Source organism: Canis lupus, chromosome 30, assembly GCF_048164855.1.
Source record: "Canis lupus baileyi chromosome 30, mCanLup2.hap1, whole genome shotgun sequence".
In the NCBI taxonomy this organism is placed as follows: Eukaryota; Metazoa; Chordata; class Mammalia; order Carnivora; family Canidae; genus Canis; species Canis lupus.
This window is the reverse complement of record NC_132867.1, coordinates 30,796,083-30,821,182: the sequence shown is the minus strand read 5'-3', so window position 1 is coordinate 30,821,182 and position 25,100 is coordinate 30,796,083. Positions and strand designations below refer to the sequence as shown.

The window sequence follows — 25,100 nt, the reverse complement described above, 5'->3', positions numbered from 1 at the left end:
GGGACTGAGCAGAGAGCCCTGAACACAGGGGCTGGAAGCCGGAATTCACTCTGCAGGGAAAGAGGGAACCAACCAGTCTAGAGCTTTTTTTACTTTTTTTTTTTTTTTTTTGAAGCAGGGCCGTTGCATGATTAGAGTTCATTTCTACATGGTTAGGATGGATTATAGCCATGAGCAACTGGAGATGCAGAGGATTAAGAAGCCTAAACCCGCATGTGGCCAAGGGATGGGTCAGTAGGAGGTAAAATCAGAAAGCAACGTGGAGGGGAGCCTGGGTGGCTCAGTGGTTGAGCGTCTGCCTTCGGCTCAGGTGATGATCCCGGGGTCCTGGGATCGAGTCCCACATTGGGCTCCCCGCAGGGAGCCAGCTTCTCCCTCTGCCTGTGTCTCTGCCTCTCTCTGTCTCTCATGAATAAATAAATTAAATCTTTAAAACATTAGAAAAAAAAAAAAGGAAGCACTGTGGTCAGGGGCAGCAGACAATGGATTGCGTTTGCAATGTATTAGGGGATGAATTATGTCCCTTCAAAAAGATCCTAACTCTCCGTACCTCCCAACCGGACCTTACTTGGAAACAGGCTCATTTTGAGTGTAACTAGTTACAGCAAGGTGAGGTGAGACAGGAGTAGGAACGGGGGTCCCTAGTCCAATAAGGCCAGGATCCTAATTAGAAGAGACAAGTGGGCTCCACACTGAGCAGGTGCCTGTTTCTCCCTCTCCCTCTGCCCCTCCCCTTGCTTGTACGCTCTCTCTCTCAAATAAAATCTTAAAAAAAAAAAAAAAGGAGAGAGAGAGAGAGAGAGAAGGAGAAGGCTTTGGGAAGATGGCAGGGAGGCTGAGTGAGGCCATTTCAAGCCAAGGAACACCCAAGATTGCTGGCACACCACCAGGGCCTGGGAGATCCCCCCACCAGTTTCGGTGGAAGCGGGGCCTGTTCGGACTCCTAGCCTCCTGAGCTGTGAGACCACGAGCTTCTATTGCTCTGAGCCACCCGGGGTGGGGCATTTTGTTGCAGGAAGCCCAAGAAAGTAACACAGGGTGTGAAAACAGAAGATCTCAGTAAGGTTAGTTCACCAGGGAAATTGCTGCCAGCCTTAAAATCACTTCCCCGCAGCATCGAGTGCGGGGAAAGCGTCTCCCCTTCTACTCACCAACCTACAGAGAGCAGTGGAAGGCGGTGATAACTTTAGAGCAATTTCCAATCATTAAAACCGTCTCTGCTATAACATACATTATAAATGTGCGTAGCATTAAGCCATCAAAGAGAGTAAGTTCACTAATGGTATTCCCCACGAGGCTCCTGACAAACTAACGAGGCATGCCAACTGGATGCTTCGTGGACATTAAGGGCTTCGCTTTCCGACCGGTCTCTTTCAGGATGGGCAGACGCTCCCCTTGCTCTCAGACCTCCCAAATTCATTGCTTCACACAAAGCTCTTCTGACAATCAGCCTCCTTTCACACTTCTGGAAGCCTCTGTCTCACCCCCCAGGAGTTCAATGCTGGACTTCTCCGTGGGGGTGACCAAGACAGGCCTCCAGAGTCCAGAAGGAGAGCGAGCTCACAAAACCTATATTCAACACACCTATCTTTGCCCTAATAACACCATGAGATGTAAAGCTTGTCCTGATAACCACAAACCATAAAGTGAATGTGCCAGGTGGGGAGTCACCAGGCCAGGCAGGCAGACAATGAGGCTGAGAAATACAGCTCTGTGTTGCTCACCCCTTTGCCTTCCCATGGAAGCCAGCCCACCTGGAGGGCTCAGGGCTCTCAAGGCTTCATCCAGGGTCTGGTGTCTCCTCGACAGCACATTAGCATAACCACCTGCATTTCTACATCACCTCTCTGTTCCACGCTGTCCCCCATGTTTCTCTCTCCAAGTTAACTGTCACTCCAGGATGAGCCCCAAGCACTCCCAACAGTGGCCAGCATCCCAGGAGGAAATGGAGCCAGATCAGTGTCCCAGGAAGTTAGAACACAGGGAGCAGGGGTGATGGAGCACCACGGAAGCAGACAGTGCTCTCCACCCAAACCCCAAGGACTCCCATTGTCCGGGTAATGTATCTTTTGGTCCTGACCGCTCCACCTCCTTCACTGTCCCCTTGACTGTGCCTGTCTCTTGCTTTTTGCTTTGAGGGTCCAAAGGCAATTAGGGGTTAGTGAATGAATGAGACAGGTTAAGGAGAAAAAAAAAATCCTAGCATGATGTAATGGATTGAATTGTATCTCCCCAAAAGATGCTGAAGTTCTAACTCCTGAGGACCTATGGATGTGGCCTTATTTGGAAATAGGGTCTTTGCAGATGATAAATTTAAGAGGTCATTAGGGTGGGCCCTGATCCAGTAGGACTGTGTTCTTATAAAAAGGGGATATTTGGCCACAGAGACGGGTGTACACACACACACACACACACACACACACACACAGAAGATGCTGGGAAAATACCATTTGCAAGCCAAAGGATACCTGAGACTACCAGAGGCTACGAGAAAGACCTAGAACAGACGCTCCCTCGCAGCCCTCAGAGGTAATCAAACCTATTGCATCTTCTTTTTTTTTTTTTTTTTTTGCATCTTCATTTTAGACTTCCAGTCTCCAGAACCAAGTAAGTTTGGTTGGTTTGAGATAATTTCTGTTGTCTAATCCACCCAGGCTGTGGTATTTTGTTATGGCAGCCCTTGGAAAACTAATACACATGACCAAATGCTATCAGCAATAACAATATTTTCAATGTAAACATTTTTTTTTTCAATGTAAACATTTTAAGAGATATACAGAACTGTCTTTTGGGTTCACACAAATCATATGCAAATTATCTATAAGCCCATGTGTCAATATCTCACAAACAAAGTTTAAGTATCTCTGTGGGATGTCTTCATAATTTCATATACCTAAGTGTATCCCTTAAGATATTCTAGTAGAGGGGCACCTGGGTGACTCAGTCAGCTAAGCACCTGACTCCTGATTTCAGCTCAGGTCATGATCTTGGGGTTGTGAGATCAAGCCCCGTGTGAGGCTCCGAGCTAAGCATGGAGCCTACTTGGGATTCTCTCTCTTGCCTTCTCCCTCTGCCCTCTTTGCTGCACTCACACACACGTGTGAGCACACACACACACACTCTCTCTCTCTCAAAAAAAAAAAAATTCTAGCAGAAATTTAAAACACTTTATTCTTCTGAATGCTATAGAAATAACTATACCAGAAATATAGAACTACTATTGGCATTGAGTATTTTCAGAGGGTTGGTTGGCTGGTTGGTTGATTGATGGATGCATGGATTGAACTATTCCTACAGGAAACGGCAGGCAGCATCACTCACCAAAAACAGATCAGGAATTCAATCAGCAATATTAATTTCCTTACTGAGAGAGGGGGTCGTTTCCAGGTATCATACTACCTGGATACAATGCAATTCACTACGGCGAGGTTGCCTACTAGCATGATTCCGGAGGTTGGCCCTAGCTCTCAGGACACCTAGCAAATATGGATTATATAAACACTGTGTGTGTTTGCTGGAGCCACCATGACAAAATGCCACAGACCAGGATCTTAAACAACAGAATTTAGGTTCTGAAAGTTGTAGAGGCTGGAAGTCTAAGATCGAGGTGTCGGCAGGGTTGGTTTCTTCGGAGACCTCTATCCTCGGCTCATGGATGGCCAAGCCATCTTGGCTTCTCCATGTCCTCACAGAGTCTTCCCTCTGGGTCTGTGTCCTAATCTCTTCTTATTCAGACACCAGATGGGATTATTATTATTATTATTATTATTATTATTATTATTATTCAGATGGGATTAGGCCCACCCACCTGACCTCATTTTACCATAATCACCTCTTCAAAGGCCTCATCGCCAAATACAGTCACATTCTGAGCACCTGGGGGTTAGGACTCCAACATAGGCATGTGGGGGGACTCGATTCAACCTAATCCAACACCTATACAGACGCAAGACATGAGCTACCACCACGTGAAGAAGCTCAGGACAACAGTGGCTTGACAAGCACTGCAAAACACCAGGCACCAGCTCACGAGCCCTTTCGGAGGCAGGAGCCACACTGAGCAACAATATTTAAAAGGTTGCTTATGCCTGTGCACCAATGAGGCATGGCCCACCCAGCTGTTGGTGATAAATCAGAAGTTACTTTCCTAATGCCGAAATTTTCCTCTGTCACGTCAAGATGGATGAGTCTCTCAGATTACACACAGAGAAACCCAAAACCATCACAGTCCTTTCCCAGGGAATAAAAAAAGAAAAAAGAAAAGACACACCTCTTTTCTAACCCTTGCTTTTGATTCTCTCCACTTGCAAGTAATGGTCACTGACCCCTTATTAAACTGTCACACTATTTACCCATCCAAGGAAGGAACTGGGAAGAGGGGATTGATGTGTGATCCGCATATTGGGGGGATTTCTCTCTTTGAGCTTACAGAGTCGAACAGCTGTTGCAGCTCTCAATGCACAGGAAGTCTCAGCCTTGGGCCCCTCCATCAGGGTGAATGATGACTCAGGAGACAGAGGGATCACAGGTCTTGAGGCTCCAGAAAAGGGCATTTCCCCCAAGATCCTAATTGTTACATATACTGGAGAATGTCTTGTGTCTCCTGGGCAGTGAGTGACACAAACAGACCTGAATTTATTTCTCATCTTGCATATCTTTCTCTTCGACAGCAAAGCAACAAAGGGGCTTTTCCAGACAAGAACCAGGACTAAGTCTGCAGAGTCTTACTTGAGATCCCCTAAAACCCTAGGACACAGAATCTGTCGCTCTTTAAAAAAAAAAAAAAAAAAAAGATTTTTATTTATTTATTCATGATAGACATAGAGAGAGAGAGAAAGAGAGAGGCAGAGACACAGGCAGAGGGAGAAGCAGGCTCCATGCCAGGTGCCCGACGTGGGACTCGATCCCAGGACTCCAGCATCACGCCCTAGGCCAAAGGCAGGTGCTGAACTGCTGAGCCACCCAGGCATCCGCTCTGTCACTCTTTAAGGAGAAATTTCCACCGTAATGCCACAAGTTCTGTTTGTGGTTCACAGCTTAATTCTGACTCTGAGACCCACTTTCTTTGAGGGCAGATCGGATTCTTGTGCCTTCGGTGCCTTACACAAAATCATCCATTGCAGGGGGCCCTTTGGGACAGAAACCCAGGCCTCACTTGGCTTGCCATCCTAGGTGCTCTGCAGGAAAGGGTATATTTCCCCCCCAAATACTCACCAAATCACACCACAGAGCTGCAGCCACTCAGAGGGAGCCCCTTTTTTCCAACTGGTCTACCCAGAGGGGATGCCTTTTTCTAAATGGTCTGCCTAGTGATACCTTTTTCTGATTTGTACAAAAGCCCATACAGGTTACCAACAGCTCTGCATAAAGGTGATCGATAAATGTTTGAAAAGACATGATAATTTCCAATGGCCAAGTAAAGATAACGCTTTTTAAAAAAGATTTTATTTATTTACTTATTTATTTTAGAGACAGCAAGAGTGGGGGGTGGGTGCAGAAGGGGAAGGAGAGAGAGAATCTGAAACAGCCTCCATGCCCAGCACAGAGGTCCATGCAGGGCTCGATCTCATGACCTGAGATCATGACCTGAGTCAAAATCAAGAAACAGACACCTGACTGAGCTACCCAGGTGCCCCAAGATAACGATTTACTTATTTATTTTGTTAAAGATTTATTTATTTGTAAGAGAGAGAGAAAGAGGGCATGGGGGAGGGATAGAGAGAGAGAGAGCATCTCAAGCAGACTCCACTCTGAGCATGGAGCCTGATGGGGGGCTTCATCCTAGGACCTTGAGATCATAACCTGAGTCAATACCATGAATTGAACACTTAACTAACAGCCTCCCAGACACCCCAAGACAACTTTTTTAAAAAACCATTTACAACTGGGAAATTTCACTAGCAGTAACCATTCTGACCTCACAGTACGCCTAGCAAATGGCTTTAGATTAGGAAATAAATATTAAAAAAAAAAAAAAAAGATGTTCAGAAAATGAGAAAGGTTTTCCATGGGTGTAGAGGGAATGATTTTGAAAGGCAAGAAGTCATCATTTTTTTTGTGCTTTCCCTCTTCCCTTCCCCTAAGCCTTACATGACCTTCTCTTCCATAACAAAGAGATCTTAGACATGCTTTCTTCAAAATTCGACATTTAATACATAAACTCCAAAATTAGCCCTAATTCAAGAAGTATTCCTGTCCCAAAGGCAGCAAAAAACAATCAGTAGTGTATTCTCACGTCCTGAACAAAACTAGCAGCCAAATGTAGCTGAAAAGGTACATGAATAAAGTAACCTTTGGGTGGAAGGGGGTCTTGGGGGACACTGTAGGAGCCGGAAACACAGAAATTTTGGCGATAATAGTCCAAGACAAAATTCTCAACCCAATCCTGGAATCTAAAGAGGTCTTAGATCACAGTGGCAATGGGGACTTCTAGCAGAGGGCCAGTCAACAAAAACAGCATCATACCTCCAAAACCACAAATGTAGAGGACCTCATAACCCCTATAGATAGTAAAATGTTTTGCTGAGTGTTGAATAAAAAGTTGGCTACCAAACCAAAACATGGGGAATTAAGTTGTCCAATAAATTTTTTCCCACTATACCGATCTGGTAACTCGGTGGGGAATTATCTCTAGATATCCTCTTTCTTCACCATTACAATAACTTTCTACTGTTTAAGGATGCTCTGTGCCAAGAAGGTGACCAGAAGGTAAGGCCAATAAGGATTCAATGATCATACCTTCCTAGCACTTTGTCACCAATCCAAGAAATGTAAGGGAACCATTAGTACTTAGAAAGAGCTCAAAGTAAAAACCAGTCAGCAAAGAAGCCACCAACAGTATGAAGCCATGAGGCAGAGAAGAGAGTGGACAGAGGAATATTCCCTGTGAGCCACGGAAGCTGCTGGAAGCTCCAGGCAGAGGCAGAGAGAAGGAAAGTGGGATTCTGGGAATGCAGGTCCTCAGGGAGGTGTTGACTGTGGGGCTGAGAGGTGCAGCCCTAATCTTCTTCCTCACTTTCCTTTATGCCTAAAATAAAACTCCAAGACCCATGATAAACTCAGTGTCTATTTCTCAATCTGAAAAATCCTCATTCACACATACCTTTAATGGTTAAGTATAAACGTGAAAGTCTAACAGAAGAGAATAACCACCTGCCATTTGTACACTGACACAGTATTGAATATATTTTCAGGATAAATATGTGCTTCACGCAGATATACATATATAAAATATATACCTACATTGTATATATGTAAATTATATATACATAATCTACCTGTACATCACATACATGTGTATGTATGTCCATCATCTATGTGTGTGTGTGTGTGTATATAAAATATCAAATCCCCATTGAATACCCATGAGGTATCATCATTTTACAGACACAGAAACTAAAGTTTGGAGGACTTGAATACTTTATCCAAGATAACATAGCTACTAAGAAGCACAAAGGTGATAGGAACCCATGACTGTCAGCCCCTAATGCCTGTGCTAATATCCTTAACATGTAAAAAGTTTGTACAAATCAATAAGGCAAACAGGAGAAATATCATTAACAATAGTTAATAGAAGAAACATTTTTTCAATCAAGGACACAAATTATCCTTACCGCTAGTAACTACCAAAATGCACTTTTTAAAAGTCACTTCCAGGCAGCCCGGGTGGCTCAGCGGTTTAGCACTGCCTTCAGCCCAGGGCCTGATCCTGGAGACCCAGGATGGAGTCCTAGGTCAGGCTCCCTCCATGGAGCCTGCTTGTCCCTCTGCCTGTGTCTCTGCCTCTCTCTCTCTCTCTCTCTCTCTCTCTCTCTGTGTGTCTCATGAATAAATAAAAATCTTAAAAAAAAAGTCACTTCCATACGTTGTATCTCTTGGCATAATCTTTTCAAAGTGCAATTTGGCAATATGTCAAAAGCCTTCTAAGCATTTATCATAAAGAATGGCTTCCCCAATGTGTATACATATAAGGATAGTAAGAGCAATATTATTTATGTAAGGGCATGTTAAAAATAAGCTCAATGGCCAAGAGTTGGGAACTAGTTTGTAAAATTACAGTAATTCTAAATAATGAAATGCTATTTATCACAAATCAAATTTTATTTTATTTTTTTCACAAATCAAATTTTAAAAGAATATTTAACATTATGGGAAAATGCTCTCTATATATTGAAGTGGGGAAAAAACTAGTAAGAACATTGGAATCTCAACTTCATAACATATGAATTCAAAGGGGAAAAAACCAACTGTGTGTATATGTATCTGTATTTGTATATATGTATATGTCTTTGTATCACATGTACCGAGCTCAAACACCTAAAAATGTTCATAGTGATTATTACCAGTTTGTGCGACAGCAGGTGATTTCTCCTCTTCGTGCTTCTGTTTATTTTTCACAAGGAACCACAGAAAAAAAATTCATGTTTAATTATTCAAAAAGAAAAAAAAGGACAACTATTTTAAGGTACCTAAAACAAAAGGGGAGTAGACAATGAAGTGTGATTATGAAGTATGAAGTGTGGTGGCAAGTGGCAAAGTTAATGATGAAGAGAGTGTACGTAAGTAGCTATGCAAGAAAAAAGGCATGACAATGAACAATTATTAGCCGGGAACAATTATTCCCAATTGAATAATAACCTCAAATATTCTGGAACACACCTGTAACTGGCCTGGTTCAAAGAATTTTAAAACACTTAAATGCCTGGTCAAAAATGCTTTTATTTACTTATTTTTAAAGATTTTATTTATTTATGTATTGAGAGAGAGAGAGAGATAGCACGTATGAATGTGTGTGTGTGAGCTGGGGAGGGACAGAGGGAGAGAGAAAGAATCCCAAGCAGACTCCGCACTGAGTGCAAAAGCTCAGCTCGAGACTCGATCTCACAACCCTGATATCATAACCTGAGCAGAAACTGAGAGTCAGATGCCTAACCAACTGTGCCATCCAGGCACCTCTGAAAATCCTTTTAAAAATTATTTTTAAAATATTTATAGTTGGTCATATGAAAAACTCATTTATATTAAATGATTTGTATTTGTTTTTAAATAAATATGCCCCTTTGAAATCTGGAAGACATTATTCTAAGTCTGATTATTGGAAAGAAACGATTTGTTACTCCACACACTCTCAGGCGCTTTCATTTAATGGCCTTCTATGATTTAAAAAAAAAAAAAAAAAAAAAAAGCAAGCTCATTCTTGATCTAGGAAAAGAGCATCTCAGAGTAATGAATTAGGTGAGAGTACAACAGTCATATAGCCATTCCCTCCAGAGGGAAATGCAAGTTTCATTACCTCAAATTGGGCTTGAAATTGCAACTACTGCTCACAAATGTTAGTTTTTAATAGAATAAAATGTCATCCTGTGGGAATGACACTTTACAAACCTGGAGAAGTGTTTTCAAAACAAGTTTTTTTATTAGTATTACTAAATATAAATGTTCAACCGAGAACTGAGTCAGAGACTACTTTCTCTAATTAAATTTTTACCCTGGAATAAAGAATGCACTTAGAAAGCTAGACTTCTAATCAGAGCAGCAGTAATTCCAACTGAAAACCAGATTACATAAGTGATAAACACTTATCTTTATCCACTTGGTTTCACCAAAGTAAGGTTCAGATAAAATGCTAGAATATTCTGAGCCCACACTCCACAGCCAGCTTTCTTCCCTGATGCCTCTTCTTCACCTGGGCACTTTCTCATTCCCTTTGTCTCTAATGCCCCTTCTCAGCCGGCCCAAGGGGAGCTTGGAAGAGCTGGCCGAGCTCCAGACAGTCTGCATCATAAGTAAGGTGAAAGCACTGAGTGTTTTGTTGAGTTTTTAATAAATAATCTGTGTTCGTTCTCGTAGGAGGATGGTTGAACAGGACTCTAAGGGACTGTGCGGGCAGCTCCCTCAACACATGGCCTTACCTGCAGCTCCAACATTTGAGTCAAATACATCTCTCCTCCCTTAGAGATGTGTCTCCCTCCAGCGCAAAAGAAGGTACCAAAAGTAAGACAATTGCTAACCAGAGCTACTCAACGTGCCTACCAGTCCTCACCGCTCCTTCATTAAGAAAATCTGCTGCCAAAAAGTTATGCATTGATATTTACATTTATCATAGTATTCTAAGATTTCTATTTGATAGATACACACATTTGTGCGTATATATGTAATTAAATATATATTAATTACATATTAAATATATATTATTTATCTATTATAAGATTTCTATTTGATAGACATACACACATTTGTGTTTATATGTATAATTAAATATATATTATATATAAATATATATTATTATTTATCTATTATAAGATTTCTATTTGATAGATATACATTTGTGTGTATATATATAATTAAATATATATTATTATTTATTATAAGATTTCTATTTGATAAAGATACACATATTTGTGTTTACGTGTATATATAATTAAATATATATTAATTATATATTAAACATATATTATTATTTACCTATTATAAGATTTCTATTTGATAGAGATACACACATTTGTGTATATGTATATACATGTATACATTTATATGTGTGTGGTATGTGCACACGAGCGCACGCGCAAATCTCAAGCTCCTCATCTCATAGTGAACTCGTAAGACGTGGCTGACCACATCTGCTGTCCACACTTTCAAGACTCAGAGTGCACTGCGAACCTGGCACAGTGGAGCCAAAGGGTGGGGAAAGCACCCTTCACTACCCGCGATCACATGTGGAGGTTGTCACCCACAACAAGCTCCCCAGGTATGCCTAGGACTTTGGGCTTTGGTTTATGCATTGCTGACTCATGACCTGATTAGCTGCTCACTAGAACTTTTATTTGAAAGCCCTCAGAAGGATTCCAGACACTCTGACGAAATGTTTTCTAGGGTGAATCTGGTTTTGCCATTCTCTGAGGGGTTTCCCAAAATGTGGGATTTTCACTGCTTAACTTGAGAGAGTCCTGGGCACAACAGCATGGCTGGTGACTCGGCAAAATGAGCACAACAGTGCCTACCACAAAAGGCCACTGTAAGGAAGAAATTATTTTATGCAGCAAGCTAGGACCTGGGACCTAGGACATAGCCTAGCAGGTGGTATGAGGTCTATAAATGTGCATGATGATTATTGTTTTCAGTGTTACCTCTGGTGGTGGAAGCAAAGAGCAAGCATTCATTTCTTTCCTGCAGGTTTTTGGTGATTCGGGACCTCATGAAATCCCTGTGTTGCTCTAGTAGACAAAGGGTTCGCCGGGAGTCTAATTTCATCCTACCACCCCTACACAGAAATAGCAAGACTCCCTGAGGGCAGATGCTACAGCGCCTGCCTCCTTTGTCCCTCACCAGCCCGCTCTGTGCCCAGTGGGTACCCATCACTGCTGTCCACTCTCCCGTGTTCTATTCACAGATCCCCAGCAAAGGGCAGAAGTGACCGAGAATGGAGCTTCATCGAACAAGAGGACCTAAGCAGAGGCAGAAAGGAAGCCAGACACCTTAGCAAAAAGCCATGGGATGGGATGCAAGACTACAAGGACTCAGTACGCGATAAAAGTGGCAGGGAGATGAAAAAGAATCAAATGGCTCAGAGAACAGGCAAGAGAAGCAAGCAGGATTGCCAAATGTTTTGGCAGCAATTTGGCTTAGGAGACTGATAAACTTATTAAAAAATTATAGTCAAAGAGACAGATCCAAACCTCCATATATCTCCATGGGAAACATCCAAAAAAATGTATGTTTGCAAATAGCAAATTTGCCATCTGTTGCAGTGTTAGTACATTTTCTCAGGAAAGAGCTGAGGGTCCATTAGCAAGTCCCATGACATTGCAAAATAGTCTTCTGCTTCTAGCTGGTCACCTGTCACTCTGATACCTAGGTGCCATCCGTAACAAATCCCTGCAGAAGGCACAGCTGTTCCGGGGCTAGGATTTTTCCCAAGGAACGCCACCTCGACAACCAAGTCCATCTAACACACCCCACACGCAGGCATACCTATGAGCCATGAGGAGTGGAGTCACAGTGTGTGCAGAACCAGTCCCTGCCAACTTGGACACTGTCATCCAGAGGCTGCCCTCATGTCCTAGAAACCTCAAAGCATTTTTTGATGCACTCAAAAAATATTTACTGAGCACCCTCTCTGTTCCAGGTACTAGTCTAGACACCAGTAAGAGAGTGGTGATCCCTTCCTCATGGGGCTTATAGTCCAATGAGGAGACAATAAATGTATCAACACACAAATATACACCATAGGGTCAGGTGACATTATAGGTTGAATTTCATCTCCCCCAAAATTCTTATGTTTAAGTCTTCTCCGAATCCATCCAAGCTGCTATAACAAAATACCATAGACTGAGTGGCTTATAAATAGCAAAAATTTATTTCTCACAGATTGGAAGTTGGAAGTCTAAGATCAAGGCACTGGAAGATTTGGGGTCTGGGGCTGTATTTTCTTGCTGTGTTCTTGCAAGAGTCAAGGGAGCTTTCTGGGGTCTCTTTTATAAGACTGCTAGTCTTCTTCATAGGGGCCCTGCCCTCATGTCCTATCACCTCCTAAAGGCCTCACCCCCAAATACTATCACACTGGGGCTTAGGCATCTACATATGAATTCGAGGGGTGGGTACAAGCATTCTCACTACAGCAAGTGCTAACCCCCACTACCTCAAAATGTGACTTTATTTGGACATACAGTCTTTACAGAAGTAATCAAGTTCATGTAAGGTCATGAGGATGGGCCCTACTCTAATATGGTTGGTGTCCTTATAGAAAGAGGAAATGTGGACACAGAGACAGATATACATACAAGGAAGGTGACGTAAGAGTCACAGGGAGAAGACAGCCATCTGTAAGCCAAGGAGAGAGGCCTGGAGCAGATTCTCCCTCACAGCCCTCAGAAAGAACCAACCCCACCGACACCTTGATTTTGGACTTCTAGCCTCAGAACAGTGTGGCAATATGTTTCTGTTTAAGCCACCCAGTTGGTGATGCTTCGTTACAATGCCCCCGGCTAACTAACAGAGATGGTGAGGGGGGGAAGACAAATTTTATCTATTGCCTTTCCCATGAAGAGATTACAGGATATGGATTCGGAGTTGTCCCAGCAAGAATCAAGGTTTTCCAAAGATCCATCCATACACCATCATGCCCCATGCCCATGATCCAAGCACAACAAGAGCAGGGGGTCAGAATACCGTGCTCAGTCTGAGGTGATGGTTGTAGAGTCAGCCTGCCCAATCCAAGTGTAATCTGCAATTTTTGCCCAATCAGCACAGGCGCTAGCACACCAAGGTGACCCAAACCCTTATCCCAACAACACAGAGCAGACAGGGCTGGGCAAGAAAGCAGTAGCTCTTAACTTTCTAGAGGGAAAGAACTCTTTTTAGAAAGAAAGTCATGGAATGGACACTCTCCTCAGAAATATTTAATTATCCACATACAATTTACAGGGGTTTGTGGACATACAGAGTTCATCTATAGTCCCTCTCTAGTTAGTGGGATCCAGGGAAATAATCTCTGCAATGGCAAGAATCACCAAGAAACAAAGACAAAGAAGAAACACGGAGCAAGATGGACAAGGCTGCCAAACATATCACTGAAAGAGGACTGATTTCCTTAATATATAAAATGCACCTAGAAATCAATAAGAAAAAGACCCCAAACCCAGGGGAGAATGGTGAACAGACAGGAACAATGAACAGAAATGGCATGCAAATTGTTGTTAAACGTGAAAATATCCTCACTTGTTAATTGGAGGAACTATGAATAAAACCAGATACCATGTTTAATCTACAAGACTGGTAAAGATCAAAACATTTAAAGAGGGTTTGTATTGAACAAAGATACAGAAAGATACTCCCACAGCAGGTTACTGTGTGCAGAAATGGGGATAACCTCTATGGAAGGCAATTTGGCAATATTTTTCGATGGTTGAAACGGTCATATCCTTTCACCTAAGACTAGCAACCAATCCCTCCGATATACTCGAAACATTTACAAAATAACCAACGGGCACAGATGTTTACTGCCGCAGCGTTTGAGAAGGACAAAAAATTCCATACAACCTAAATGTCCCCTCTTTAATCGTCCTTAATTCTTTAACTAATGTCCTTTGACTTAACCAACAAGGAATGATACAGCAAATATGTTAGCTCTATCCGATGAATAAAATGCAGTAATTAAAAATAATGAGCTGGGGCGCCTGGGTGGCTCAGTTAGTTAAGCATCTGCCTTCGGCTCAGGTCATGATGTCGGGGTCCTGGGATCAAGCCCTCTCCCGCCCCCCACCTCACCCTTGTCAGGCTCCCTGCACAGCAAGGAGTCTGCTTCTCCCTTTCTCTCTGCCATTCCCCGCCCCACTTCGTGTATTTTCCCTTTCTCCCCTTTTCTCTCTTTCTCAAATAAATAAATAAAATCTTAAAAAAAATAATGAGGCAATCCTATAGTAGTTTGCAGGAAGGATGTGCAACACATATTATTACTAAGTGAGAAAAATCAAGACACCAACAGCACATAGGTGTAGAAGCATACTTTGCCACACCTCTACATTTACAAATGTATATGAACACCTGAATGCACAGAGAGCATCCCTGGAAGGACACACAGGAATCTGGAATCAGGGTTGCCTCTGGGGACAGAAAGGCACACAGGTAAGAGGCAGAATGACCTCTCACTACCTACCCTCTTGAAACTTTCGAACTGAAGAACATGTGTCTGTATGAACTACGCCAAAACTGAACCAGATGAATCTTAAAACACACAAATATGATAAAAAAACAAAAAGAACCCAGTAATTAGGAAGGGCAGAGAGGTAAGGAGGGCAGAGCCAGCACGGTGAGGTGGTAAGAAGGTGTTAAGAAACGGCTCTGACCCAGGTAGTCTTCTGTCCGCTGGTATGGCCTGAATCATGAACTCTCATCGGCTATAATCCGGTTTCCCACAGCTGCTTCGACAACTCTTCCCACAACCCAGGAGGGGATCGGGGAGGGAGGGTCCCTCCCACTGTCTCTGAACTGGGCACGCTGGTCAACAAGAGCGCCCAGGGATTCCAACCGAAGAGAAACACGAGGCAAGAATATTTCCCAGGACACAGAGTGTTTGGAGTGTAGACCTCGCCGATGCTCCCTCGTGCCAGGCTGAGAGGGATGATGACAGCTGGGTCAGCAAGGTGGGGCGGGAAGCTACCCACTTCCTTTATGGACTCAGACTAAGACTCCCTCCCAGTCGGGCCCTGGCCCCATGCCCCCCCACCCCCCACCCAGTAAGCCAGTAAGCTGCGGACACTGGGCTGCTGCCCAGCTTCCCATTTAGGGCTAAGGAGCTTCCTCCCTGCTGTTGCTGGCTCTCAGCTGTGAGCCCCCCCAGGAACTGCCCTCAGCAAGTGCCCAAGGTCATGCCCCCTTCCCAGGGCAGCCCCCATCCAATGATGGGTCCATGCAGAGGCCCAGTCCCCTCATTCCAACTTGGGACCCCCATGTAGGACCATCTTGGCTCCACGGCATGGGCAGGGGCGTCGCTGAGACTGCACTGGAGCCCAACATCTCCCCCTGCCCTTCCTGCCGTGCCCCTCCTCACCCCTCCCCTCCCAAGTACTGCTATGAGGATAGCCCTGAGACCATTCGCCTGCAACACAATCCTAACAGTCTTTGGGGGCGCTGTGAGCTGAGCTGCGTCCCACCAAAAGACACGTTTGAGTCCTACCCCCTGGTACTTGTGAATGGCACCCTCTTGGAAACGGCATCTTTGCATATGTAATCAAGACGAGGTCCTACTGGATTAGGGTCAACCCTCTAAATCCAGTTATCAGTGTTCTTATACGGAGAGGCAGATTCGGAGACACAGGTGGCACCCAGGAGGAGGAAGGCCACGTGAAGACGGAGGCAGAGACCGGAGTGGCAGAGCCACCAGCCAAGGAATGGCAAGGATTGCTAGTAAGTGGCAGAAACTAGAAGCAGCAAGGACGGGTCCTCCCCTAGAGCCTCCAGAGGGAGCACGGCCCTGCTGACACCTGGATTTGGGACTCCTGGCCTTCAGAACTGTGAAAGAATAAATGTAAGCCACCAGCTTCGGGATTATTTGTTACGCTGCCCTAACAGTAGAGAAGTGAAGGTTGCAGGGAAAACCTACTCAGGGCGCTCCCTCTACTTCATCAATACAGGTAAGGACCCCCACCAGTTGGTTCTCACCTGCCCAGGGGCATTGCTAGCACGAAGTGAGAAAATGCACAGAGGGCCCTCCCCAAAAAAAACCCACAAAACACACTACACCTGCAAGAGCTGGCACTTGTGATAAAGGAGAGGTAGCAGCCCTCCCTGCCTTTGTACAGGTGATCAGCTTCCTCTGGTCCCATTCAGCCCCCCGGGGGTTCACCTCCCTCCCCCTGGTCATCTCACCAGCCGGCCGCACCCCATCCGAAGCGAGCGCCTGGAATTCAATTCAGGTGGGCACTCAGAAGTGGCCGGGGGTCCCCCGGTGAGCAGAGGAAGAGCTCTGGTCAGTTTGCTAAAAATCGGGCTCATGGATTTATCTATGGGTTTCAATGAGCCAAGAGAGCCGGTCACTGGGTTACCACGGATGCTCAGAGAGGGTGTGCGTCCCAGGGCAAATGAGACCGTGGCCAAGCCACCTTGTCACAGAGGACGACACCGGGGCTGCTGGTCATTCTGGGCAGATGCAGCTGCCACTGGCCCCCACCTTCTGGAAGGTAACGGTGGGGAGGGCTGACTGCCAGGCTTCACTCCAGACCGCCGTCATCATCCACCCCCCCCATATGGGGACTCCACCCCTACAGAGAAAATGTAGGGCTGTAGGGCTCCAGCGCTGTTAGGCCCATTCCAAGCTCCCTTTGAAGTCCACGGCCCCGCGCATCAATGAACCCTAAGAACTAAGCCCTAAGTGCCAATTTCCATCATTCACACGGACTTCAAAAAGATGAGATGGGGCAGCAAGTTCAAAAAGAAATGTGCCCGCAACGGCGGCATGCAATCTCGGAAATTATAGGCACTGCCTCGCCACACGCGCCACGCTGAGCAGGTGCCTTTGCCGAACGCCTCCTCCTTGCCAAGAAATCCCTGCTGCGGATTAATAGGAGTTTCCAGTTCTCTAAGCATTGCTTGTTCCTCGGAGCTATTACCCCTACATTTCTAGCACTTCAGAAAATAAAAAATAATAATAAAAAATACAGGATTTAGCACCTGTTTGTTTCAGAAATACTTGCTAAAAACAGATCTGCCAAAAGGCCATCTCTAAAATTAGTCATATTTCCTGTTCTGCAAAACATAGTAAACTGTATTTTTAGTAACTCCTTTACTCCAGGTATCTGGCACCGTCATGCTCCCAGCATAATTATTGGCAACTTACTAAGCAGGCAACCCTTATTTTTAGCTGCAGAATAGCTCCAACAAAAGTGATAAACAGGCTTATTATTTTTTTTAAGCAAGGGTTAGAACAAGATACTTAAACATCTTAACCAATCATTCATGTATCCAACTTTGTATCTTAGAAAGGTTTAATCACAAAAGGAGGTACTTTGTGGCATCAGCCAGGGTCCCCTTTTTGCAGCTTTGCCTATGAAACCAGCTCCCTACCTGAGATAGATATATACCCTGCTTTTCTCCATAAGCTTTTCCAACTTTATCAAGTTTATTTAAAAACATACAATAATAACCTATTGTATGTCAAAATGAGGCGTTTCATAGGTATCAGGATGAATTTCAGGGGCAGCAGACACAACCTCTTAGGTCTTTCAAAGTCATCACTTGGGGACGCCTGGGTGGCTCAGTGGTTGAGCAGCTGCCTTCGGCTCAGGTCGTGACCCCAGGGTCCTGGGATCAAGTCCCATATCGGGCTCCCTGCAGAGAGCCTGCTTCTCCCTCTCCCTCTCTCTCTGTGACAAATAAATAAAATAAAGAAAAATCTTAAAAAAAAAAAATAAAGAAAATGAACAAATAAAGAAAATCTTAAAAAAAAAAAAAAAAACCAAAGTCATCACTCAATTACCACTCCCACCCCCCACCCCCCCATGGGGGGGGGGGGACTTGGTTTCAAAGCCACAGAGAATACTACGCAAAATCTGATTTTGTGGTCACTTTTCCTCCTCCAATTATCAGCCTCCAGTAGTCACAGACACTCTGCCCTAAGAACGTACCGGTTAAGAGTCTCACATGACCAAGAGAATTATTTATTTTCTTTTTCTTTTTTTTAAATAAATTTATTTTTTATTGGTGTTCAATTTACCAACATACAGAATAACACCCAGTGCTCATCCCGTCAAGTGCCCCCCTCAGTGCCCGTCACCCATTCACCCCCACCCCGCCCTCCTCCCCTTCCACCACCCCTAGTTCGTTTCCCAGAGTTAGGAGTCTTTATTTTCAAAGCCATATTAACAGAGATGACGTTCACTCAAAGCTAAAGGAGGGCAAAAGTAGGTGTCACCCAAACCCATTCTTTCTTTTCAAGCAGTAACAGGGCCATCTAGATGCAAATAACTTTCAAACAAACAACTTCACAGGAAAGGCAGGCGAAATACTGCCCTGCCCAGCAGACAGCGGTGGCCAAAGGAAGCTACTTGATGAGATAGGATTGAAGCCTGAAATGAAAGTCAGGAGAAAGTGGTTTTCTATCATCTCAGACAGTAATTCCCAGCAAACCACGGAGGATATTGCCCAAATCTTTTTGGAAATGTGCACCGAGTCGAAACGCCACACACACACACACACACACACACACACACACACACACCCTAAGTGTCCTAAACCAACAGTACTCTATAGAGTTTGGCACAAAACACCCAAAACACAGTGTATAGTTTGAAACTGTAACTGTGAAGCTGGCCAAACGTAGGTACCCCTTCTTCTTCCCTTTCTCCATCCCACCTTTGAGCTTTTTCAAGAACTGATTCACCATCACAAGCTGCCCCGGTCCTGCCGCGGGGGATGGCATGGGGCCATGCATCCATTTACTACAGTGTTCATGACTTAATGTCTCTCCCACTGTGATCTATCTCCTTTTAAAAATAAAGGGAAGGATAAAAGTGAAGTGCTCTAACCAAAGTATGCGCCCCCAAAACGAGGGCAGTATTGGGGTGAGAGGCTTAACAGGGCCATTTTCATCACCCACTGGGAGGGTCAACTCATTTCCCTCCCCCTAGGGTACTGTCACCTCGAGGTTTCCCCTTGCTAGGTTCACATAAGTACCCCTTCGCCAGCCTGAAAACCCTCTTACTAGGTCCCCTTGTAAAAAGAGGGCAAGTCTGAACATAGCAGGAGGTTCACTTCACCTTTGTTTGGCTTTAGTAAGACAATATCCAGAACTCCAGTGTGGATGGGGACTCAGGAACTCAGTAATCCTTCCCCAAGTCATGCATGCGTGTGCATGCACATGCAGGCGCGCACACGCACATTTTAGTCTCCACGATCTGCCAAAACCCTAATCTATTAGTTAAGCTTTAAAGGTGTCGGATTTGGGAGATAAAAGCCACGAATGACACCCATTGTTTCCTTAAAGCTGGCAATTAAGGGAACTAAAATCCAGATTTCTGGTGATGCTTGTACTCCCTGAAGCACTGATTCTCATAGCTGGAGAACAGTCAGAAAAATCTCCCCACCTTCTCCCCAACCCCAGGAACCGCCCTCAATAACTAGAGCCAATCAATTAGTCTAGAATGACTATTTCACTTCCAATTAATGGTCTCTTCCCCACTTGCTGAAGATGCACTGAGAGCTCCTGACTTATCTTTGATGGTGAGACTCATCATTTAAGAAAGATAAGACGGGGGTGCCTGGGCGGCTCGGTTGGTTGAGCGTCGGACTCTTGATTTTGGCACAGGTCATGATCTCAGGGTCCTGGGATGGAGCCCCAAGTCAGCTCCCTGCCGGCAGGGAGTCTGCTTCTCCCTCTCCCTCTGCAGCTCCCCTGGCTTGTGCTCTCTCGAGTGCACACGTTTTCTCTCTCTCTTTCTCTCAAATAATAAATGAATATTCTGTTCCACTAATGTGTCTTTCGAGTTGAATACTGATACCACAGCTGTTTAAAAACATAAAAAGGAAAGACAGATAAGACAAGGGGCGCCTGGGTGGCTCAGCTGGTTGAGTGTCCAACTCTTGCTTTCGGCTCAGGTCATGATCTCAGGGTCCGGGGTTCGAGTCCCAGGTCAGCTCCACTCAGCGGGGAGTCTGCCTGAGATTCTCACCCTCCTTCTCCTTCTCCTCCTCCCCTCCCAGCTCACATGCACTCTCTCTCCCTCTAAAATAAATAAAATATTAAAAAAAAAAAAGATAAGTCAGGAGCTCTCAGTGCATCCTCGCCCAGTTCAGCCAAGGCCAACAGCCTTATGTTATGGAGCAAAAATGCACCGGTGAGGAGCCGGAGGCAGAACACAGCATGGGAAAGTGGAGAGAAGCCAGGGGAGGCAGAGCGGCAGGGCCAGGCGAGATGGACGTGCTCCTAATGTTGGCCACATGCTGTCAGTTTAAAGTCTCGTCTCTTTTTGCTAAGTTTCAAGCAGGAACACACACAACCAGACTAAGTCCTATATGTTTCAAAGGAAAACAAAGTTCTCCCACCCGTGCCAAGAGGAATGTCCCCGGGGATGGGGACGTGAGTGCGCTGTGGTTAGCCAGGGGGGCCTGGGCCGGCCGCGCACCCTGGCCGCCTGTCCGTGGGCCAGCCCGACTGCAAACCAAAGGAGGAAAGTCTGCTGTGATCCCTTTGGACTAGGAGGAGGTTAGGAGTGTTTTTCCTTGAAGAGGTACCCGATTTCGAGGAGTGCATTCTGCACACTCCCTTTTTACGTGGAAATTCAAGAAAAAGGCACTTTCTAAACTACTCACTCTAACCGCAGCTACCCCACCAAGGTACCCCCCCCCCTTCCCCTGCCCAGAGCAGCGGTAGGAACAGAGAACAAATGAGAAGGGTGAAATGCAAGGAGCTTCAGGACACAGGAGGGGGGAACCAAAGGTAGGTGAGGCTGGGGACACGGGTGCAGGGCAGTTCACCCTGGCTTCGAAGGTCCACAGTATGGCATCGCCAGGCATCCCAGGCTGGGCAGAGGATCCCAGGTCAGTGGGCAGAAGGGGAAGTAGGAACCTACAGCCTCCTGCCCCCATATGTGGATGCTTCCCTGATCAGTGAGCCAGCAGAAGGGGATACTCTCTGGCCATGGGCTGAGAGACTCCAAGCCTTGCAGGGGGAGCAGGGGAGAGGAGGGCGCTGGGGAGGAGGGAGAGCCTTGAGTCTCAGATGACCATGAGCTTGTGGCAAGCTTGGGCAGCCTCACTACTTGGGGTGACCCAGCATCTGGGCCACTCAGCTCCAAAATCAGTCATCACCTCCTGGCTTTCTTCTCACAGATCCAAGCTACAACTTAGATCTACCTTAGCAAACCCTGGCAAGGGTCACAACCATCCAACTTCTCACAAGTTGCGGGAGGGTGCCCCTCTGGGGGCTCTGGGGGCTCTCCCGGAAAGATCGGAAGGCACCTCCAGACCCCCCTAAGCCTGGGGATATCAGTGTGTAGTTCTGTAGCGCCCCCCCCCCTCCACGAAGAGGGTCCTTACAGCAGCTCCTACTCAGTGGCTTGAAGAGAATGGAGGAGGGATGGAGGGATGGAGGGACGGAGATGGAAGTGGTTGGGGAAAGAGGGGTGGGTCAGATCAGAAAGCAGGGGCGGGAGGGGGCCTCATCTGAGCACCAAAAGCTGCCCTAGCTGCCCCAGCCTACAGGTGGAAGAGGTCCCCGGGGTCTCGGAGCCCAGGAGGGGAACCTAAGGCTCCCCAAGGGCTGGCACCCTCCACGCAAGGGCCTGGCTCCAGCTCCTCCACGGATCTAGGGGGCCCCTGGGGGGGGGCGCAGGAACCGAGCCTCCCCATCATCCATCATCCCCCTCCCCCCGCGCTGGTGTCCACCAGGCGGCGCCCTCGGGGGAGCAGGAAGGCTGCGGGCGGCTCCGCGGGTCCCCCGCCGCCCCCCGGGGAAGGGGGGCTCGGCCCCTGTCTGCAGCCGCGAGCTCGGGCAGGCGCGGCCGGACTCCCCGCGCAGTGCTCCCCGCGGCCCGGGCGGCTCACCTTCTCTCCGGTCAGCACGTGCAGCCCCTCGCGCACCTTGGCGAAGGAGCCCTCGCCCAGCTTCCTGCTGCCGATGAGGTAGTTGCCCACCCGCTTGTGGTGCTGGAAGTCGCGGAGCCGCTCGCGGGACACGCCGCTCACCCAGGCCGGCAGGAAACTTCCCTCGCAGGCCGCCGCCGGCCTGGCCGCGTCCTCCGCGCCGCCGCCGCCGCCGCCGCCGCCGCCGCCGCCCCCCGGCGCCGCCGGCTCGCCCAGCAGCCCGTCCCCCGCCGCCGCCGGCATCGCGCTCGCCCGCAGCCCCGCAGCCCCGCAGCCCCGCAGCCCCGCAGCCGCCGCCCTGGGCCCGCGCCCCCCGCCGCCGCCGAGCGCCGCGCAGACAATAGCGGGCGGCCGGGCTCCGGGGACCCGCCCCCAAGAAGTTCTTCTTCGGAGGGTCGCCCGGGGGCCCCAACGGGTCCCGTCCGGCGGCTGCTGACAGTCGGCCGGCTCGCGGGCGCGGGTCGCCGGGGTCGCCGGGGTCGCCGGGGTCGCCGGGGGTCCCCGGGGTCGCCGGGTCCCGGAGCTCGGGGCCGGCTCGCGCGTCCTAGCGGCGCTCCGGGGGCAGCGCGCGGCGGGCTGCAGGCGCCCTCTGGAAGGCAGCAGAAGAAAGCCCCATTCAGTTTGAATTTGCAGAAATTCAATCCGGGCGCGGGCGGCGGGAACAGATGCGAGCTGCACTCGGCGGCCCGAGCACTTTCAAATCCCTCGTAGCCCCTCCTTCGCCGCGCGCCGCGGCCGCGCTCGACCCCCGCCGGCGAGGGGAGGGCCCCGGGGAGGGGGCGGCGGGGCGCGCGGCGGAGTCACCTGAGCGCCAGACGGGGGACCCCGCGCGGCCTCGGGGATGCGCGCGCCCGGGCCGCCCGGGTCGGGCTGCCTCCCGCGGCGCCTCCCGCCCGGATCCCGGGCTCGGGCTTTCTGGACCTTTCGGCGAGGCGATGCGCCCGCAGCCGCGCCCGCCGGGGGCAGGGGGAGGGGAGGGCGGGGGAGGGCTCCCGGAGCCGGCGCTGGGCTCAGGGGCTGGGTGCGCAGCCCGGGGCCTGGCACACAGTAGGGCCCCGCGGCCCGGGCGGGAAGGCAGGATGGGGAGGCGGCGGGGCGTCCGTCGGGCTCGCGCGCAGCCGGGTCTCCGCTGCAACAATAGTGGCGGCGGGAGGGGGGGAGCGGGGGGGGGTTGGGGTAGGGCCGGGGCGCCTGCGGCGGCCGCTCGCCGTTCACACCTCTGCTCCCCCGGAGGCGCGGCGGGCGGGGGCGGGGGCGGGGGCTGGGGCCCGGCGCTCGCAGCCCCTCCTGGCTTTTGTTCTGTGCGCGCCGCGACCGTGCGCATCCCCTCGCCCGCAGGCGCGGCTGCCCGGCTGGCTCGGGTTTTCTCCAGGATCCCACCCCACCCCCAGCCCACCCCCAGCCAGCAACGTCTTCCCTGAAACGGGGACTCTCGTGAGGCCGGAGCTTGGGGTGGGGGCGAGGGGGGAGAGGTAAGGGGGAAGCCCTTACAAAATACTACCTGTTGAGCCGCGGAAAGGCGCCCGCGCTGCCTGCACGCTTCCAGGCCCTGGCAATTGCATCAGAGTTGAAAAGGATGCGGTCCTAACCCAAGTTCCTTGCTTTATTGACTGCTCCGGGTGGCCGGACCCCGTCAGTGCTCGGAGATGGGGAGGGGAGGGGGGGTTTACCCGGGGTGGGCCGAGCTGTCATGAATCCAGTTGGGGGCCTTGTGGCCCATCTGAAAAGCGACCCCAAGAAACGCCTCTTCTAAATAGATCTGACGTCACATGTGCTCTCTAATGAACTACTCGCAAGTTAGGAGGCAGCAGCCTCGTTAGGACTGAGCTTGTGGGTTCCGGACACTCTGTTTTCCAATATTACATTCTTTTAAAAAGATTTTCAAGATTTATTTTTAGAGGGGCGCCCGGGGGTGGCTCAGCAGTTAAGCGTCTGCCTTTAGGCCCAGGGCGTGACCCTAGAGTCCTGGGATCCAGTCCCGCATCAGGCTCCCTGCATGGACCTGCTTCTCTCTCTGCCTCTCTCGGTGTCTCTTATGGATAAATAAATAAATAAATAAATAAACTTAAAAAAATAAATTCATTTTCAGAGAGAGAGCGAGAGCACAGAGGGGAGGGGGAGAGGGAGAGTCTTAAAGCAGGCTGAGCGCTGAGCTGACCAGGGGCTCGATCCCAACACCCCCCACCCCCATCCCCAGATCACACCTGAGATCATTCCACTAGGAGTGGAACATGTTAACCAACTCTGTGCCCCGCTCCAAGGCCCCCAACATTACATGTTTTTCTTGCTGTGCCGACATCCCAACCCCACAATTCTGTGTGTCGCTTTAATCGCTTTAATGTGTCTGATTCAACAATCAGGTTTGAGGACAGGGACGTGAGGTGGAGGGGAAGGAGAGAGCTGTATGATCGGTGCTGGTGCCTGCAAAGTAAAATGATCAACAAATGTCCAGTGAAGGGAGAATATGGAATTCACTTTGGGGTCATAACCATTCAGAAAAGATTTTGGAGTTTCCCCAATGTTGTCTTCATAGAGTCTGATTTTTTTTTTTTTAATTTTAAGACACTGGCTCTATATGAACATTTGGAAGCTCCTTTTTTATGGTGTAAGGCAAATTTCAGAGTCGGTTCATCAAAGTCTCTTCATAGCCTAAAAAAATAAATAAATAAAGTCAGCTTCAGGCACAAAAATGGTGGAAGATGTTTACAATAAAACAGAGATTTTTCTTTCCTTTTAATTATCCTCTCAGGGTAGAGGTCAGAAAATGGGTGAAGAAGAGAGAAAATCCAGACCCATTAAATCTTTTTTCAAGCCTGATGTCTGGGTTTGATTCAAGTTCACTGCTAATTCCATCATCTGGGATGGATGCCAAGGAGAAGTCCAAATCCTACGTTTGCCTGGGCTTAGGAACTGGTGTTTGAGCTACAGGTCCTGTTCTCCGAAATGGTCTTGTTTAAGAAGGAATAACCCCCAGAAGTTCCTTTATGTAAGATGAATTAGCACCCCAAACAGGCTACTGCCCTCAT

General features: G+C 47.9%; 1 protein-coding gene across 2 annotated transcripts in view; it reads right to left on the bottom strand.

Moving 5' to 3' along the window:
* The window catches only part of HUNK (hormonally up-regulated Neu-associated kinase), a 106,330-nt gene extending 82,657 nt beyond the window's left edge, over positions 1-23,673 (bottom strand). Inside the window, exon 1 of one of the 2 annotated variants that reach the window (XM_072806749.1) lies at positions 23,576-23,673. Coding sequence is in view for 1 of the 2 variants with exons in the window: in XM_072806747.1 (XP_072662848.1) it covers positions 22,036-22,317 (282 nt within the window). In the remaining variant the exon portion in view is untranslated. Of the gene's footprint in view, positions 1-22,035; positions 22,318-23,575 lie in introns of those variants that run through there. The other variant, XM_072806747.1, reaches the window with a different exon arrangement.
* Positions 23,674-25,100: the final 1,427 nt, after the last annotated feature.